The sequence below is a fragment of the Benincasa hispida genome, chromosome 1 (genome assembly GCF_009727055.1).
Source record: "Benincasa hispida cultivar B227 chromosome 1, ASM972705v1, whole genome shotgun sequence".
Lineage (NCBI taxonomy): Eukaryota > Viridiplantae > Streptophyta > Magnoliopsida > Cucurbitales > Cucurbitaceae > Benincasa > Benincasa hispida.
Genome location: NC_052349.1, coordinates 26,798,709 through 26,817,187, shown reverse-complemented (window position 1 = coordinate 26,817,187; position 18,479 = coordinate 26,798,709). Strand labels below are relative to the sequence as shown.

The 18,479-nt window shown below is 34.3% G+C and overlaps 1 protein-coding gene across 1 annotated transcript; it reads right to left on the bottom strand.

The window, feature by feature from the left end:
• Window positions 1-11,087: 11,087 nt before the first annotated feature.
• On the bottom strand, window positions 11,088-12,178 carry LOC120088091 (3-hexulose-6-phosphate isomerase). The gene has a single exon (XM_039045152.1). The coding sequence runs from the start codon at window positions 11,760-11,762 to the stop codon at window positions 11,160-11,162; it is 603 nt and encodes a 200-aa protein (XP_038901080.1). The 5' UTR covers window positions 11,763-12,178; the 3' UTR covers window positions 11,088-11,159.
• Between the last annotated feature and the right edge of the window lie 6,301 nt (window positions 12,179-18,479).

Genomic DNA, 18,479 nt, shown 5'->3' with positions numbered 1-18,479 from the left:
GTGGCTAGGGCTTGAGGACGATCCTCAACTAGGACGAATCGTAGGTCATCAATAATGAGAATTGTATTAATAGTGATTTTCAACTTATATAATTATCACTGTTTAACTTATTAGCAGAAAGCATGTTTAAAGTAGTGCTCGTCATTATGAAATTGTCGAAACCATATAATTTATTTATATTAGTTATTAAACGCTTACCCAACTAATCAACCAATCAATTTAGAAAACATCTAATGTAACCTATGTGACATTTATTTTGCAATGATACTTTAGTGGGATAGGGTAAAAGCACCATAGGGTGTTTAGATACCTCTCCATTGAATTGAGACAATCTCAATCAATAATTACACCAGAACAACTCTTGTCCATATATTTGTTAGTCATTTTTGTTTGGTCCATAAAATATTAACTTGCTCAACATTTTCTTGTAAGTGTAACCCCTCATTTTAGATTCTAAAGTTTCGCCCCAATGGGCTAACCATAGGGAAGAACCGATTGGGGAAAAACCTAAAGAAATCCTATACATTTCTAGAGATTTAAATAAAAAAATTCAAGCAAATGTCATCTATAGGGGACACAAGCAAAGATGCCTCGAGGTCATGCATGAAATTTTACTATAAACTAATGAGAGAGACCATGGTTTGTGTTGACATACGTCTGCTTCTACTTACTATAAACACTCTCTCCCTTCACCCTGATATTGACCTATGCAAACACCACCTATAGAGGGACACAAGCAAAAGTGCCTCGAGGCCAAGCATAGATCTCACAGTGTGAACATTCAAGAAGAAACGTAAAAGGAAAAAATGAGGTATCAGATACCCATTTTTCTCCCACTGTGTGTTTTACCTAGGGTTGATTAACTTAGAAAATTCAGCTAATAATTTTACTAAGTGTTTGTTAAAATTTGCCCAAAGTAACATTTACCTTGGATAGTTTAACAATGTTGATTTATATTTATTAAACAGTTAATAAACATGAATCACTCGTTGCATACATATAACAAATCTATCTAATTCACCTTCCAGGTCAGTTCTGAGGTATAAGTGTTCCATTTTCGTCAGCTTAAATACCCCAGCCTAGACAGAAATGTTCTTAAACAATGGTCCCAAATAGATACATTTGTTACACATTTAATCTTTTATTCAAGAATTTAATTTAATCCTATTAAACCAAAATAAAAGATTAAGCATATTTCTAATCGAATTAAACATAGGTCTTCTTATGAAAGCATGTAATTCCTTTTCCATTACATACATAACACTTATATATTTAAAGTAATGAAAAATATATATATCTATCCATACATCTAATCTATATATTATAATAATTATAATATAAATGATGCATGAACATGCTTAATTTATCATGCAATTTTATGATATAACATTTACATTAAAAAAAATGCATAAACATATGTATATCCTATGATGGGATTATGCTATATGACATACATTATGACATACAATGAAAAATACATCAAATTCATAAAATAAAGCTTCAATTTGGACCGGGATTGGTTTCTTAAACTTATATTAATTTATTTAAATCAAAATAATTCAAACTAAATTATTACAATTAATAATGAAGAAAAAGAACTGGAATCCGAACCATTAGAAGTTGAACCGTCAAACCGTGTAGCATTGCAACACCGTTTGCAGCGTCGCAACACTCCGCGCAGCTCCTTTACTATCTTTAACAATTAGTAAAAATCTAAAACTAATCTCGAAAACATCCAAATGAGAAAACCTCATTCAACATACAATTATATAGAATTAATAATCCAACCATTATTCTGTATATGTTTGAAAATTAGAATTAGAATGGAAACATATGCTCTAATTCTGATTGAAAGGATACACGAGTACCCATTGTAGAAAAAATCGCGTTCTAATTTTAATTTTACATAACGCGAAAAGAATGTATGTGACGAAAACAGAATACATATGATCAATTAAGCATGCATGCATGCATGCATGCATACATACATACATACATATATATATACATACACACACACATATATATAAAAAAATTAGAGGAAGAAAAGATTTGAAAAACGAACCATTGAAGACCAGTCTCTTCATGATTTCCTCTCCAAAAATTTTGAACACGGACAATAGAAAACACAGCAACAAGTGTTAAAAAACAACCGACACCACCACGTGGGGACTTCGGTATTCTTGGGATAGAGAACCGTTGAGAGTTTGTGGGTTTCTTTGAATAATTTGGAGAGAGAATGATGTTGTTTTGAGAGAAAAACACTTTTCTAAAACCTTCAACAACTTCAATATTTTCATCACCTTACAACTTCAACGCATTTTGGAGTAAATATAATTGTGCAAGTGGAAAATGAAAAAATCTTTCTTTTCATCTTCCAAATAATAATGAGAGAATTTTTTAAATAAAGTGAAAAGTTTATAATTTATTAGAAGAAAATGAAAGGTTTATATAATTAAAAAATACATATAATTAAATAAAACTGATTTTCATTTAATTAATTTGTACTTTAATTAACAACTTTTTTATGTAATTAAAAAACATGCGTGTCATTAAATAAAACTAATTTTTATTTAATTTATATATGTGTATTTTTTTAATTTAATATAAAAACAAATCATCTTAATTATTTAATATGAATCAAATTCATATTAAGTTTGACATTTTTTTTCTTTCAAATTATATCTCATATAATTTTATATAAATAATTTTCTTTATTAATTTGAACAATTCAAATTAATCCGAATTAATTCGGTTCTCATTTTTATCCCAATTGAGCTAATGAGGGGACTATATGGATCTATAGTTTGAAGCTCTAATGGTACTCGATTAATTAATCAAACTTTTTGAATAAATTAGTCAACTTCCATTAACTGTCAGCCACTTCACTAAAGATTGGCAGCTATACTCTTTACACTATATATATGTGTGTGTGTGTTTATGTGTCCACTGGATATAGCCAATCAATAGTGTGTTGACCTTTTACAAATTGCTCGTAAGTACAGTTGGGACAAAATTATTGTTTTGCCCCTATAATTGAAGGAACCTTTGAAGGTCCTTGAGCAGAAGCGTGGAGATCGATCCAAAATTTATTTTCACATAATCAAAATTACAGAGTACAAATGTTATGCATAATCATAAATTTACAGCATGCAAACAGAAAGGAAATGAGAGGATTAGGGTGAGAGTACTAACCCTTGAAGAATGATCTTCTTTGTGTATGCTCTTCTTCCGAACTCGATACCCCACAATGGGCACCACCACTTGATTGCCTCAGTATTCTCTTGGCGAGAATCCAGGAGTTTTATAGGCTCTGGTTATTTTGGAAGTGGGGGATTTTGTTAGGATAATTTAGGGACGCATTTTGTTTTGTTTTATTTTTATCATTTAAGGACGGATGGGTTTGAACATGAAATCATGCGTTAGACATAACTGATGCGTTTGCTCCCATGCGTCTGAGGTCATGCGTCGGAATGATGATGCGTTAATCTTAGCATGCAATGATCACGTGTTCCTATCACAGGTTTTCTTACGCTTGCGCCAAGTATAACACAAACGCAAGTTTCTCGGGTAATTCGAGGTCAAACACAAGGACTTGTCACTCAATAATATTTTTGAAGTGATGCGTTTGAGGCGATGAATAAGAATAAAAATAAAGCGAAGAAGTTTTAAATGTTTTACACACTACTTCTACTCCTACTAAACAGATTGAGCAATAGAAGACTTGCAATTAGAATAAGTAGAGACACAACAACCAATAACGCATAGTAATGTTTACTATCTTAAATCGCCTTAGTAATCCCAGCTCGTTGCACTAATGCATCACACCTCTCGGTGGTCAGCTACATGACTATATCTCTATAGTGCATGGTTACGTCGAGCATAAGATTGTGCCTATCTCTAGGAACAATACGAACCTTGCTTAGTGTGTTCCATCCCTTATCTTCTCAAGCAGTTAGACGCGGCTACTTAACTTATAGACAAGCAATGCAGCATCCCATAGACAGGCGTTGCCATAGCCTTTCACCAAGCAAAGAGGATTAACTCACTACACTCACACAACGCACACCTCTCGGTGGGTTGCTACATGTGTCCTATCTCTAGGCTACACAATTAAGCATGCGATTGACTTTGATAAATAAACGCTAAAGATAAACTATGATAGAGATGAAGAAGACGGTAATGAAGGAATTAAGATTTTCATTGATCACAAAATATCTTTATATCTCTAGCTAAAATGTAATACAATACAGAGATTAGAAGGGAGATGAAGGACTCTGCGTCAAGGCTGTCGGTGGTGCCATGGTTGAATGGTGGAGATGTCTCTCTCGAGCTCTATCTCCGGCGAATGCTCTGATCGTCACTCGGTCTGGGTTGTGGAGATGAAAAATTCTCACTGGAAATCTCTTTCAAACTCTCATCTGTGATCACAAACTTCTGCCTTGAGGCAGAAGCTCAATGTCTCAAAATGAAGGTCTCAAGGGCTATTTATAGTATTCGGATGCCGACAGCTGTAATGATGAAGGTATGGTTCACTGTTGCTTTTGTCGCGGTATGGGCATTGTCACATCGCCTTATCTTATTGATACTCCCAAGGTATGCGTCCGAGCTAAATTTAGTTGAAATTATCAACGCGTTCTACCCATCTTGCGATCTTCTATTATGGTTGTCAATCCGTGGCTGCAATCTCTATTTGTTCACCGCATTCTCCATGCGTTGGACACATGGGGTTGCTGTTTGTGTTCATCTTTTGCGGTCGTCTGGCTTCAGTGCATGAGTTTGTCTGTGATTGCTTATTACAAACGCATGCGTTTGATTCTTGCGATAGCTACAAAAATAGACACTTTGGCATGGAATAACGCATAATATTGGGTCAATGAGGTTTTAGGTACTTATCGACGCAAAACTCAAATTTTCACAAATTCTAAGCATTATCACTACGTTTTTTATCTGTTAACCCTCATAATTCTAAATAAAAGGCTTATAATAACAGGCATTTCTGCCAGTTATCAGATTTTGAGAGAGATGAAAGGAAGTGAAGGGGTTCAGATTTTCTTAGAACGTTCCTGTGTATATGTCATCCTTTTTGTGAAACCACACTAGGAAAAAGAAGAACAACACTTCCCCCTTGCCCCATTATCATGTATTAGAGAGAAAAGAGGGGGAATGAGTTACAACTCCCTCCCAAAATGATTTTTAAAATAAACTAAAACTTATTTATTTATTTTCATAAATCAATTTAATATATATTTAGATGATAACTATCTTATTATATAATATATATTAAAACTATATGTTATATCAAATATAACATATAACCTATACTTTCTGTTATCTCACCAATGACATTTAATATAAATCTCATTTATATTAAATTTAATTATCTGAATCAAATTCATATAATTAGTATTTGAATCATATTCAAATATTTATTTCCTCTCAAATAAACTTTATATTATAATGTATCAAATAAATTACAGTAATTATATCATATAATTAGATTAAATTAATTATATCACATCTAATTAATTCCCTCAATTAATTTGAACAAGTCAAATTAATCCAAAAATTAATTCCCATTAATTCCCATTGAGCTATAAAGGGAACCCCATGGGCCTATAGCTTGAAGCTCAAACAGTACGTGAATAATGAATTAAACTCTTTTAATTAAATTATTCACCATCCGTTAACTATTGGGCATTCCACTAAAGACTGATAACTACACTCTTCGCACTACAGATATATTTCTGTGTCCATTGGATATAACAATCAACAGTACAATGACCCTTCACAAATTGCTCGTAAGTACAGTGAAAAATTACCCTTTTGCCCTTGTAGTTACATCTAACTCCTTAAGTACCACTGATCCCTCTAATGAACAATAAATCATAGTCCAACTATGACCAAACCCTCTTGGGTCAAGAGAGGGTGTGGCATCACATTGTTCAAGCCCCGGAATCAGCTCTTAAGGAGCAATTTATCTACTTACTTTGACATTGGGGAAGGAGTGAATTCCGTCTTGTGTAGCTGTGTTCCCAGCTCCCCAGTCAAACGAATCTCCAAAATGGTAGGCTTATTGAGTCGGCAATCTGGCCACTTTCATCCATACAAATAAAAGGACCGCCTTCATAGGCAGGAATTCACAACTTACTTAGGATTCTGGTCATGTTACCTATGGTCATCCTGGTGAAATGTAAGTTTCTATTATGAACAGCATTATATAATAAAACTAGTCATTTCATGGTCTAGTCTTATACACTCCTTTGTATATTATATCTCTACTCATATGTCTCCACATGAATGATCAAAATTAGATCATTTATATCACTTTACAACAATTGTAACATCTACAAAGCGGGTCGTACTCGTTGTGTCACCAGGATAACGTATCCAGCCTTATCCATCTACTATAGACCATTTAGGTTATCACTTAAACATAATCCACCCATATGTCTCTACATACATGTTTAAGTTTCTGTTCGGATCGAGAATCGATGTCATAATTCGACTTCAAACTAAAACAAAAGAAAATTTATAAAATACCCAAACTACTCCTATTACTACTACAACGTAGCAACAGTGGTAAGTGCGGGGTCGAACCATAGAGAAGCAAAGAATTAATTTCTTTTGGGTTAGATTTGACCGCGGAAAAATAGTAAAAATGGGGGTTTGGTTTTTGGTTTTAAATTGAAAACATGCAAGATAAAGTAAAGTGCAATGGATATATGAAACAGTAATGGATTCGTGTGGTTCTCAAATCAAGTAGCCATTTAATGTAAATTAAATCATTGTTTTCAGCCAACATATCATATATTCGAATTATGCATGCATAACTACTCAATCGATGCGAATTAACTAATCTCTACAAGCCTAAAAGTCAATTAATCCAAACTAATCAAGTGTCCTAATTCGTAATTAAGGCTGGAATGATCGTGCCCTAACTAATCTATATGCTCCTAGATGCAATTGGTTCCTCAGCGATCATAAAGAACTAGAAACACATGCATTAAGATTCAAGATTCAACTATGTTGATTAAATGTCAAGACAACCGTGTTCAAATAATCAATTTATTCTTTAAATCTAGATCAAATGCGTGATGCAAAGATTTATGGACAACCTAAAAACCTAAGCATGCTTATCTAATATGTGCTACAAGGGTAAATTCAAATCATGGACGATTACAAGGATGCGTGAGCTTGAATTTAACTAGCGAAGACATGCGTTCATGATAGGGGCGTCAATCCAATACATAAAAGCAAATCCAAATTAAACAAGATTCAAGAAAAGTATAATTATGGATTAAAGCATAAAGATGGAATAGAAAATTCATCAAAATACAATGAATATTCGATCCAAGAACTAAACGAAAGATTACCTCATCGATTCATAGACAAATCGATGGGATGTGTTCCAGTACACGTTCATAATTCGAAAATAAAATAAATCTACTTAATGATACTGAAAACATAAAGGAAAAGGAGAAAGTCAAGGAATCTCTTCAGCCTCCATGGAAGAACAACGAGGTTTTCAACATTTTCAGCCTTTTTAAATGGTTTTGTCCTAAACGAAGAGGTGAATTTATAGAAAAAATTTGGGATAGTGTCACAACGCTTGGAATAGCATTGCAACGTTGTTGCGGCTGAAGGGAAGCGTCAGGCAAAAAGTCCAACACTGGCCTTGACGCTATCTCGCGCTCGCGCCTTAAGCTCGTTTGTCAAATGTCGTAGTGTCACAACGCTGTTGAAGAGCGTTGCAACGTTGATGCTTCTGTCCCTCAGCGTCGAAGTTGAGCATTGTGCCAACGGTGGCACTGATGAAAATCTAGAGTGTTATGACGCTTGGTGCAGCATTGCAATGTTGCCTTGCACTTTAAGCTGTTGCCTTCAAGCATTGCATATGTGTCAGGTTAGGCAATTCAAGAGCGTAGTGACGCTCTAACAGGGGCATTTTGGTCCTTTTGATTCCTTTGAAGCTTGGATGCTCAAATCAAGTTCAAATTGCTTCAAATTAACCCCGATCAGCTTTAAAACCCCAGTTCTACCTCTTGGTTGCTTGTTACCTACAAAATCCACTAACAAGTTCGAATTAAGCTAGGAATAATAGCTCTTTTTTAGATCTATTAGCTATTAGATAACCTTGGATGTTAGTTGATTGGTTTTTGGATTAATGCAACTAAATGCCAAATAAAACATCATATTTATTAAATAAATAAGATGTTTGTAAAATATGATTACAAACTATAAGACCCTATGAGATTTAAGGCACCAGGCCTCAACAATAGTTACATCTAACTTCTTAAGTACCATTAATCTCTCTGATGAATAATAAGTCATAGTCCAACTATGACCAAACCACTCTCAGGCCAGGAGAGGGTGTGGCGCCACATTGTTCAAGCCTTGGAATCAGCTCTTAAGGAGCAATTTATCTACAGTCTCCAACTATAGAAAATAAGCAAATTCCTTTTTATATAGCTATGTTCCCAACTTTTTAATCAGACGATCCTCAAAATGGTATATTGAGTCGGCATCGTTCTCATCCATACAAATCAAAAGATCATCTTCATAGGCAGAAATTCACAACTGACTCAGGATTCAGGTTAAGTCACCTATGACCATCTTGATGAAATGTAAGTCTCATCTATCAACAATATTATATAGAGAGACTGTACATTTCATGGTTTGATCTTATACGAACAATTTACATGGAACACCCCTACTCATATGTCTACACATAAATGATCAGGATAAGATAACTTGTAGTACAACAATTGTAACAACTACAAAGCAGGTCGTATTCGTAGTGTCACTGAGATAAGGTACCAGCCTTATCCATCTACTACAGACCATTTATGTTATCACTTAAACATGATCTGCTTGTATGCCTCTATATACATGTTTAAGTTTCAGAAAATAACTCTGGATCTTAGTTTATTGATTTTTGTGGATAAACGTGATTAAATGATAAATAAAATATCTCTTTATTTTATTAGATAAATCAAATGTTTGTATAATACAATTACAACTACAAGACCCATGAGATTAAGGCATCAACCCTAACAATTTTATCGTGGAATCAAAAGAGAAATTAAAAAGATTGAAACATGTCGTGGGGGGTTTAAACCAGAATTCACAAAAGTTTAAGAGGTAACTCACCTTTGTGAATGCAATTGTTGTCTCACGTCACTATGCATCAATTCAAATCGCAAGATATTGATGCTTAAGTTTTCTATCATTCCATTGCTCATAATTATCTTCTTCTTTCTATCATTTTTTCGGTGCTTGTAGGTCATTTTTGGGGGACTGTTGGGAATAACCCACATACACTTTAGGCCCAAGGCCCACAAAGGCACATGGGAGTAGCACCTTTCACTTGTCCCACATTGGAGAATTAAGGAGTAGATAGATGGTATATATAGAAGACCACTTCTAGGCACTTGTAAAAGTGTGTTGATGGTGGAAGTATAACTCTTTCACCACACGTATGTCTCCATTCAGTCGGACAAATAGTAGGTTGGGCTCGGGTTTGGGTAAGTACACTTGCGCATAGTTTTAACTTTTTTTCAAAATCTTAAAAATTAATTGTTTTAAATTAATGACACAATTACTTTTTTTTCAGATCTGAATTTATTATTTTCCAAATGTTTATGACGTTGGCCTCCTTCTTCTTCTTGATAGCTTTAAAACCCATAATTCTCATATCTGGAAAATTAGTTCTTTGCATCCCTATTCCAGTTTTTCCTTCTTCACCAATCTTCTCCTCCAATTCTGAGCAAACACTTTTCTTGCTATCATTCCAACCCTCTATCTGACAAATGTACGTCTAAAGGAGGCATTATGTTAATCTTGGGGAGCAACCACTGAATTTTCTTTCAAGGTAGTGGTTTCCACGACGCAACAACTAGCTTCCAGATTTGTAGACGACTAGCATTACATTACAACAACAGTAAATTTGTACTTATAGGAAGATAGCCTTGCGAAACAAAAAGAAAAAAGCTTCGATACTAAAGTCAGATATGAGAACTTTAGAATGAAGGAGTATAAGTTTAAATTGTCTCATATAGAGTTATACAGATGTATTTATAAGAGAACAGACTTAACGTGGATCTTAATTCTAATAGATAACACATAGATCACATGCCTCTTTTAAATTTTATTTTTTTACAAAATATTTTCCTTATACAAATAAACGATAAGTCTGTACTTTTTTTCCCAATCCCACAGCAACAAACAACAAGGTGTACATTTTTCTCAAAATAAATAAATAAAAGTGTACCAATTTAGAGATTAATTTTTGCGGAACATCGTGAAAAAAAGATGCAATTATTACCATTTCAAAGACGCAAAAAAGAAAATTATGGTTGAATTCATCCTTCTTTGAGTTAAAAGAATAAGACAACGTTCAATTTTATTGTATTTTATCAAGAATTACATACTATTTTAATTTAATTACAAATCCAATGCGCACCTATGCTTAAAAATACAAAGTGAATTCAATTGAAACTCAACATAAAAAATATATACCTAATGACTAACATTATAAATCAAACTAAACTACACTTATGTCTTGTGATTTTCCTTCTTTTACATATAAAAAAAATAATATTTTGATATTTCTTTTTTAAAAAAACAATTATCATGTGTCAATTTTTAATTGGGTGGAATTAAGACAACACCCAAGTGTTTTCCTTATAAACCCACCTCCCTAAAATATATTCATAAAAAAAAGATGTGTATATATATATAACTATAATATTAAATTTTTGTCGACATGTCAATATTTTCATCAATATTTTCACGTTTCTATGAGTTTGATATTAACATGAAGAATGAATCGATATTTCTATTATATCATAGAAAAATCTACGAAATATAATTAAATAACAAAATATCACTAATATAACTATAATAAAAATAATATGTTAACTTGTCTAAAAATTATAAAAGATTTATTTTCTAATTTAAATTTATTTTTTGAATTTTTTATTTTTATAATTTTTTTAAAAATATTCATCAAAATTAAAATTGTATGAATTTATATCTAAATTTTCATAAAATTAAGACTTCAACTCCGGCATCCACATTTGAAATATATAACAAAACAATTCTTTATTTAAATTTAGAGCAAAAATCCAACCACGCTCTGGCTGAATCTGATCCATTCATTCAAGATTGGTGTGGCGTGATCGGACGGCCTCAGGGCTCTCTCCCAACACCTCACCCAACCGATACACCACCATCTCAAACAAAACAAACAGAGCTCCTTCATACAAACTCCCCATCGGAAGCAGAGGTCGACATTTGGCCGCCGATTCCTCATCGTCCGCCATGGTCTGAGCCGGAACGTAGCAAATCACATCGGCGTACTTCACAGACGAGCCGTTCTCCGGCTGGGCCGTTAGAAGCAAAACTCTACCGCCGTTGGATCTGGCCACGGAGCAAATCGCATCCACGGTCGAAAATCCACCGGGGCCGGCCGACGCAATTAGGAGGTCAGGAGCGGCGATTGGGGGCGCGTTCATGTCAAAAACCTGGTGCGACGAGAGGCCAAGATGAGCAAGCCGCATACAGAGGGCTTTTAGCATTAGGCCCTCACGGCCGACGCCGTAAAGGAACACCCGGGCCTTCCGTGCTGCGGCAGAGGAGAGCTCGGAGACCAAGAGGTCCAGCGGCGGCGCGTGGGGTTGGGTGGGTTTGGAGAAGATGGAAGCAATATCGGAGCATATTCGGGAGGCAAGAGAAGAAGCCTGTGATTGGGAAGCCATTGAATGGGGATTTTCGAGAGCTTGATGGAGACTCTCTGTTGGTTTCAACGGATCTTCTTTAAACTAACGAAATCAAGAGGTTTTGGCTCTGTGTTATGCGCTTATGGTGCAATCGCTTTGGATAATCCTTTGGTATCGTGCCACGTGTAATTAGAGTCTATTGTTATTGTGTTTCTTTGACTGTGGTGATAAAGACGAATTTGTCATCAAGTTCAAGGTGAAGGTTTTCCTATTCAAAGCTCTTAGGTGGGTTGAGTTTTGGTTATCTCCAAGGGTATAGGTTTCTTTTTCCTTTACTCTTGTTGAGTTTGTTAGACCAATGTTAGATTGTTGATAAGTTTGTTTCATTACCGGTTACAATTTCAAAACTTTGTTCATCTTTTTGGTATCGGAACATTGTGACAAACAACAAATAAAGTATATATTCAGGGAGATCAGCATCAAAATACCTCATTGACACTACTCTTGAATATTTGCAACCGGATCTTAGATCGTATTGATACAACAAATTATGTACTATAGCGATTTTAGATCTCACTTATTCTCAAATCACACAAACTTTATCGTTTTGTTGATGGTTCTTATACTGCTCCAGTCAAAGTTTTACCAGTTGACTAGCTACCTCCCAAGGAAAATCCTGAGTATGAACGATGGTACAACAAAGATCAAATCCTAATTACTCTCATTAATCAGTAGTTGTTTCGGTTGTTTATGATGTAGAAGATTTTAACATTTATACTATGAACAAGTTTTTGTCTTCTTACTATGTTTTTCAAACCCCGTTTCGAACACGATCTTAAGCAAATTAGTTTGATGAACTTCATACTCTGTTTTTTTTTTTTCTTTTTTAGGACAATACAAGCAAAACACAACAGATAAACAAAAAAAATTATATCACGAGAAACAAGCATAGAAAACCACTCAGGATAAGGAGTAACAAGAAGATAAGACTCATACTCCTCTAAAGCTTTAAACACAGGGGAGTGCACTACAACATTTTGGCATCGATGAACACAAGAGAAAGAAACACATCCTCAAGTCTTTGTCTCCTTAATAAAGTAAGAGACCTCTTTGATGTCATCCACAATGTTGTTTATCAAGTTGATCACTTATAAGCAATCAAATTCAACCAATAGGTTCGAATGAAGAATTTGGAAAATGCTCTCCAACCCTGACAAACTGCCATCGGTTCAAGTATCTTAACCTTACTACATCTAGGTAGGAACTTTTATCCCACAAGACATACACGACCCAGGTGGTCGCGAAGCACCCACCCTAGGCCTCCCCCTATTGAAACAGGGCTCCAAACAACATTAGTGTTCAAGTCCTAAAACGTGTCCTCAAGTGGCTGCCAATCGATAAGAGCAGTTTGATAGCACCATAAAAGTATTATTTTTCCTAAGTTAATTCGGGCTTGTTCATGAAATTTAGGGTTATTATGCTATTTTGTAAGTATTGAGTAACTATGACGTAGAACGGACCATCGGGGCTGAAAACGGGACGTAAATGGACCAAAACAATGATAGGATATACTAGCATGAAACGGAAGCAAACAAAACCAATAAGCACTCTAATTACATTTAATTTGAGTTCTAAATCATATTATTTCAGAAAATCAAAAGGTGAGTTTCAAGTTTCACATACCTTTGATGAAATCTTCCAATCCAAGATGCTCTTCACGTTAATTCACCTCCAAATCGACAGTGAATCACCAAGAGATCTTCTCTACTATTCTCAGCCTTGAATTTGAGTGGTGGAACTCGAATTTGAGTGAATTTGTGAAGTTAGAAATGCGGGTTTTGTGAGGAAGAAGATGAACTTCAAAAAACTATGTCCTTCATCTTCAGAACTCCCTTCTTCTTCACAATTCAGGAGTTTTTAATCACCACCAGCATGCAAGCACTTCAGATCCACTTCAAGGCCAGTAGCCACTTCCTCTATATGGTGGGATTTGTGTGTTCTTCAAGTGAAAACACCTCATACTTCAATGAAGTAGGGTGTTTCCACTTTGAAAACCCAAAAATGATTTTTAATTTTCATTTAATTAATTCTAAATTAATTAAATTCTATTTGATTAATTCATAATTAATCAAATTTAATGTTTCAATATTCAATTTCTAAAATTTAAATTTAAAAATTGGAAATTAATTTGATTTTTTAATTAATTAAACATATTTAATCAATTAATTGATTTAATATCAAATATCAAATTAATCACACATTAAATTTAAAACATGAATCTTATTCATGTAATTAATACTTAAATCAATATTTAAATATTATAAACTCTCCAATTTTGTTTAATTTTAAAAAATTAAACATTAATTAAATCAAACATAATTATACAAACCCTAATTTTGAATTAAACTTATTCAAATTCAAACCCTAATTCCAATTTGAACATTTTCAAATTGAAATTCAATTTGAACAATCAAATTGATATCATTCCAAATTCACTCAATTTATTAAGTCAAGATGGTCATGTTTTTGTTGGGGTTGATGCCCTAAAGTCTCGTGTCCTATAGTTTGTAAACAGTTTGTACGAACGCTTGTGTTATTAATATATGATATTTACTTCACATCTTATATTTTTGCTCAATTGCTTGTTTTATTTGCTTTACCACAAACCAATAAACATAAAATCCCTGGTTATCTGTATGTGGCTTAAGCATGTATGTAATGACATATAAGTGGATCATGTCTTGAATGATAACCAAAATGGTCTGTAGTATATGGATATAGGAGGGAAACCTTATCCTGGTAACGCTACGGATGCGGTCCACTTTGTAGAATAATTATAAGTGTTGTGACTTGCTACAGATGATCTGATCCTGATCATTCATATGGAGATATGTGAGTAGGGGCGTCCTATACAAAGGAGTCTATATAAGACCAGACCACAAAGTGTTAACGTCTCGCTATATAACACCATTCATGATAGAGACTTCACTTCACTAGGATGACCATAGGTAACATGACCTCAATCCTGAGTGAGTTAGGAACTCTGCCATTGAGGGTGTTCCTTTGATTTATATGGGTGCGAGTGGCCAGGTCGCCGATTCAAACCTACCATTTTGAGGATTCGTCTGATTTGGGAGCTAGGAACTCAGCTACACAAGATGAAATTCACTTTTTCCTCGAGGTAGGGGTAAGTAGATATATAGCTCCCTTAAGGGCTGATTCCGATGCTTGAATGATGTGGCGCCACAGACCTTCTCTTGGCCCGAAAGGTGTTCGCACATAGTTGGACTATGTTGTATTGTTCATTAGAGGAATCAGTGGTACTTAAGGAGTGAGATGTAACTACAGGGGCAAAACGATAATTTGGCCCAGTTGTACTTACGAGCATCTGTGAAGGGTCATCATACTCATGATTGGTTATATCCGATGGACACAAAAATATATCTTTGGTAAGAAGAGTTTAGTTGTTGATCTTTAGTAGAATGTCTGACAGTTAACGGATGGTGGATCTCGTGGCTAAAGAGTTTAGTCAGCTATTCACGGACTGTTGGAGCTTCGAGTCATAGGTCCATTAGGTCCCCTGGGTAGCTTGGATAAAATCGAGAACCAGTGTTTGGGTTAATTTGAAATGTTCAAATTGACAAGAGGAAGTTCGATTATATATGATATAATTGGACTGGTTAATTATATATCTGTCTCTATACACATCTAGATGTGTATAAGAGACAGTCATCAGCCGGTCGGGGTCGGTTTTCTGACCAAATCGACCCCGAACCGACCAAAATCGGTTTGGAATATGTCCAAACTGGTCCCGACCGGCGACTAAATGAAAACACGACCAGCCGACCGGTCAATCGGTCGGTCAGTCAATTTTTTCGAGTTAGGGTTATTTATTTATTTTTTTTTTGTTGACTTTTTTTTGGATTTTTTCTTCTTTTAAAAGAAATTATATTTATTTATTAAAATTCTAAGAAAAAATTCTATTAGGTAGAAATTATATTTAATTATAAATCATTACCGTTATAAATAGCAATTTTTAATTTTAAAAAATCAACTATTTATTAACTTCCTTATCAATCATGTTTAGTTTTCTCTTTTAATTTGTGATTGTGACTCAGAATTCAAGATACCATTTCACATTTTATTATTTTAATACTTGTGGAATAGAGCTAGCCTAGAGGTATTAAAAATAAGATGTTGATATGATTTGATTTGACAACCCTTAATATTTAACAATTAATATGCCCATTGTTTGGGATTGTGTTACTGCTCGCTTCACTTAATTGCTTAAAGAACCTTTAATACATATTACATATATAATTGAAAACAAAACTAATATAAGACGGAGAGTGTACGTCACAAATAGAAATGTCACATGACACATAGTCACACTTACATATAATACAATCAAACTAGAAATTATAACATAAAGTCAATTGTCAAATACAACCCAATTACAATAAAATATAAAGTCAATTGTCAAATACAACCCAATTATAATAAAACATAAAGTTAATTGCCAAATACAACCAAATTATAATAAAATCAAATGATAAATGCACTACCAGCATTCAAACGTATACAATTCTGAACCACTGTAATCTGATGAAAAACCATATTCGAAGTGGTGTACAAAGACCCTGAAATTTTCAATGTCACATCATAAAAGACCTTTAAAAACCTAATCAACATCTTAGCATTTGTCCAATCTTCCTTATTTGGTGACAAATCGTGTCTATAAGAAGCATCTTCATCTTCTAATCTATCAAAAGCCTTTTCAAACTTCACAGCTGCCTAAAGCATCAAATATGTAGAGTTCCATCTAGTGGGAACAGCAAGACAGACATAACTCTTACAAGATTTTTTTTTCAATTTCAATGCACTTTTTAAATTTCAAAAAACGTGCAGGAGAAAATCTTATAAACCGTACAACATATCGAATCCTTTCAATACAATCATTATGTTCCTTAAAAACATCACATACTATGAGATTTAATATATGAGCACAACAACGAACATGCAGAAATTCTCCACCAAACAATAATCCCTTATTGAATCTTTTCAAAAGATAAGCAATGGCAGTATTATTCGAACTTGCATTATCAACAGTCAAAAAGTCATCTTTCAATGCCCCAATCCTTCAAATTATTTTCGATGGTTTTACCAATAGTATCACCTTTATGATTCTCAATTGGACAAAAACTAAGTATTCTTTTATGTAATCTCCAATCAGAATCTATGAAATGGGCAGTTAGTACCATGTAATTTATATTTTGTCTCAATATCCAACAATCCGTAGTGAGAGAAACTCTATACTTCTTGTTCAAAAACAAGTATTTCAAACGGTTTTTCTCATTAACATACAAATTAAGCACATCTCTAGCCACAGTAAACCGAGACGGAACAACAAATCTAGGTTGACTTGCACATGTTAATCTATCGACAAATTTCTTAAATCCTTTACCCTCCACAAACTTGAATGGAAATTCGTCAACAATTACCATTTCAACCAACACTTCCCAACAACTCTCTAAACTATACTCACATACAAGTTGTGACGTATTATCCCCAACATTATCTTTGGCTTTAGTTTTGAAAGATAATGTCATTTGGGTTGGATCTCTCTTTTTTTAGTAAGGGTATTTTTTACAATTTTCCAACTCCACAGTACTTACATTGAGCATGAGGGTCTTTAGGATCACCTTGTAGCCTCTCAAAATGATCCCAAACCATGGATTTTTTCACCACCTTCCTTCTTTTTGGTGGATTTGGAACATCTAATGTCTCATTTGCTGAATCAACATCAACGATATTCGTATTGGCATCCGTTTCTTCTGTATCTCATTCATTTTTTGAAGCATCAGTTGTAGTTCCATCAAACTCCATATCCGTTGAATCCATGTAGCTTAACCATAACATGATAGACGTCGTCAGTATCACACAATTCACAAAAACTCAAAGGATTTCAAATTTACATAAACTCAGCAAGATTGTTAAGTCAAGCACTACCCACACATCCATAAATCAAAGTCAAACCATAAATCAAAATCAAACTAATTTCCATTGTTTTCAAACTCCATATCTGTTGTTTTCAAACTAATTTCCATTTATAATACATTATAATCAGTCAATCACTACCTACCACATCCATAAATCAAACTCATTCCATTGAAACGACTAGAATCTACACTCTACAATGCATTAAAACGGCTAGAATGAAAGATATCAAGCTACGAATATATGGACCTACGGCTGGAACTACGAAGAAAGAATGGAGGCTCTAGATCTGCGGCTAGAACAAAAAAGAAAGAACAAAGATGAACTATAGCTGGAATATACGAACTACGGCTGCCGGCTGGAAGTGGAACGATGTGGAACGAAGACGAACAAAGTGGAACGAAGACAATCAAAAGGAACAGTGGAACAATGTGGAACGAACTACGAAGACGAACGAAATAGAAGGAACAACGAAAGACAATCAAAATGAAGACAAACGAAGACGAACGATGTGGAACCAACGAAGACAGCGAAAGAAAATTGGAAGGAACGACAGCCTGGGGTGCGGAAGAAAAACTAACTCAAAACGACAAAACCCTAAGTCCTTGTACGGGTGTGCCGTGCGGATCGGAAGATTGAAGAAATATTATATTTTATATAACTTTTTTAATATTTCGGTCGGGTAGGGTCTTGACTCGACCCCTTGTGCGCTCGACTGTCTGCTTATTCGGTTCGAAAAACTGAAGTCGACCCTCAACT

Coding starts and splice junctions, on each gene's coding strand:
- LOC120088091 (XM_039045152.1), bottom strand. CDS start 11,762: ATGGCTTCCCAATCACAGGCTTCTTCTCTTGCCTCCCGAATATGCTCC.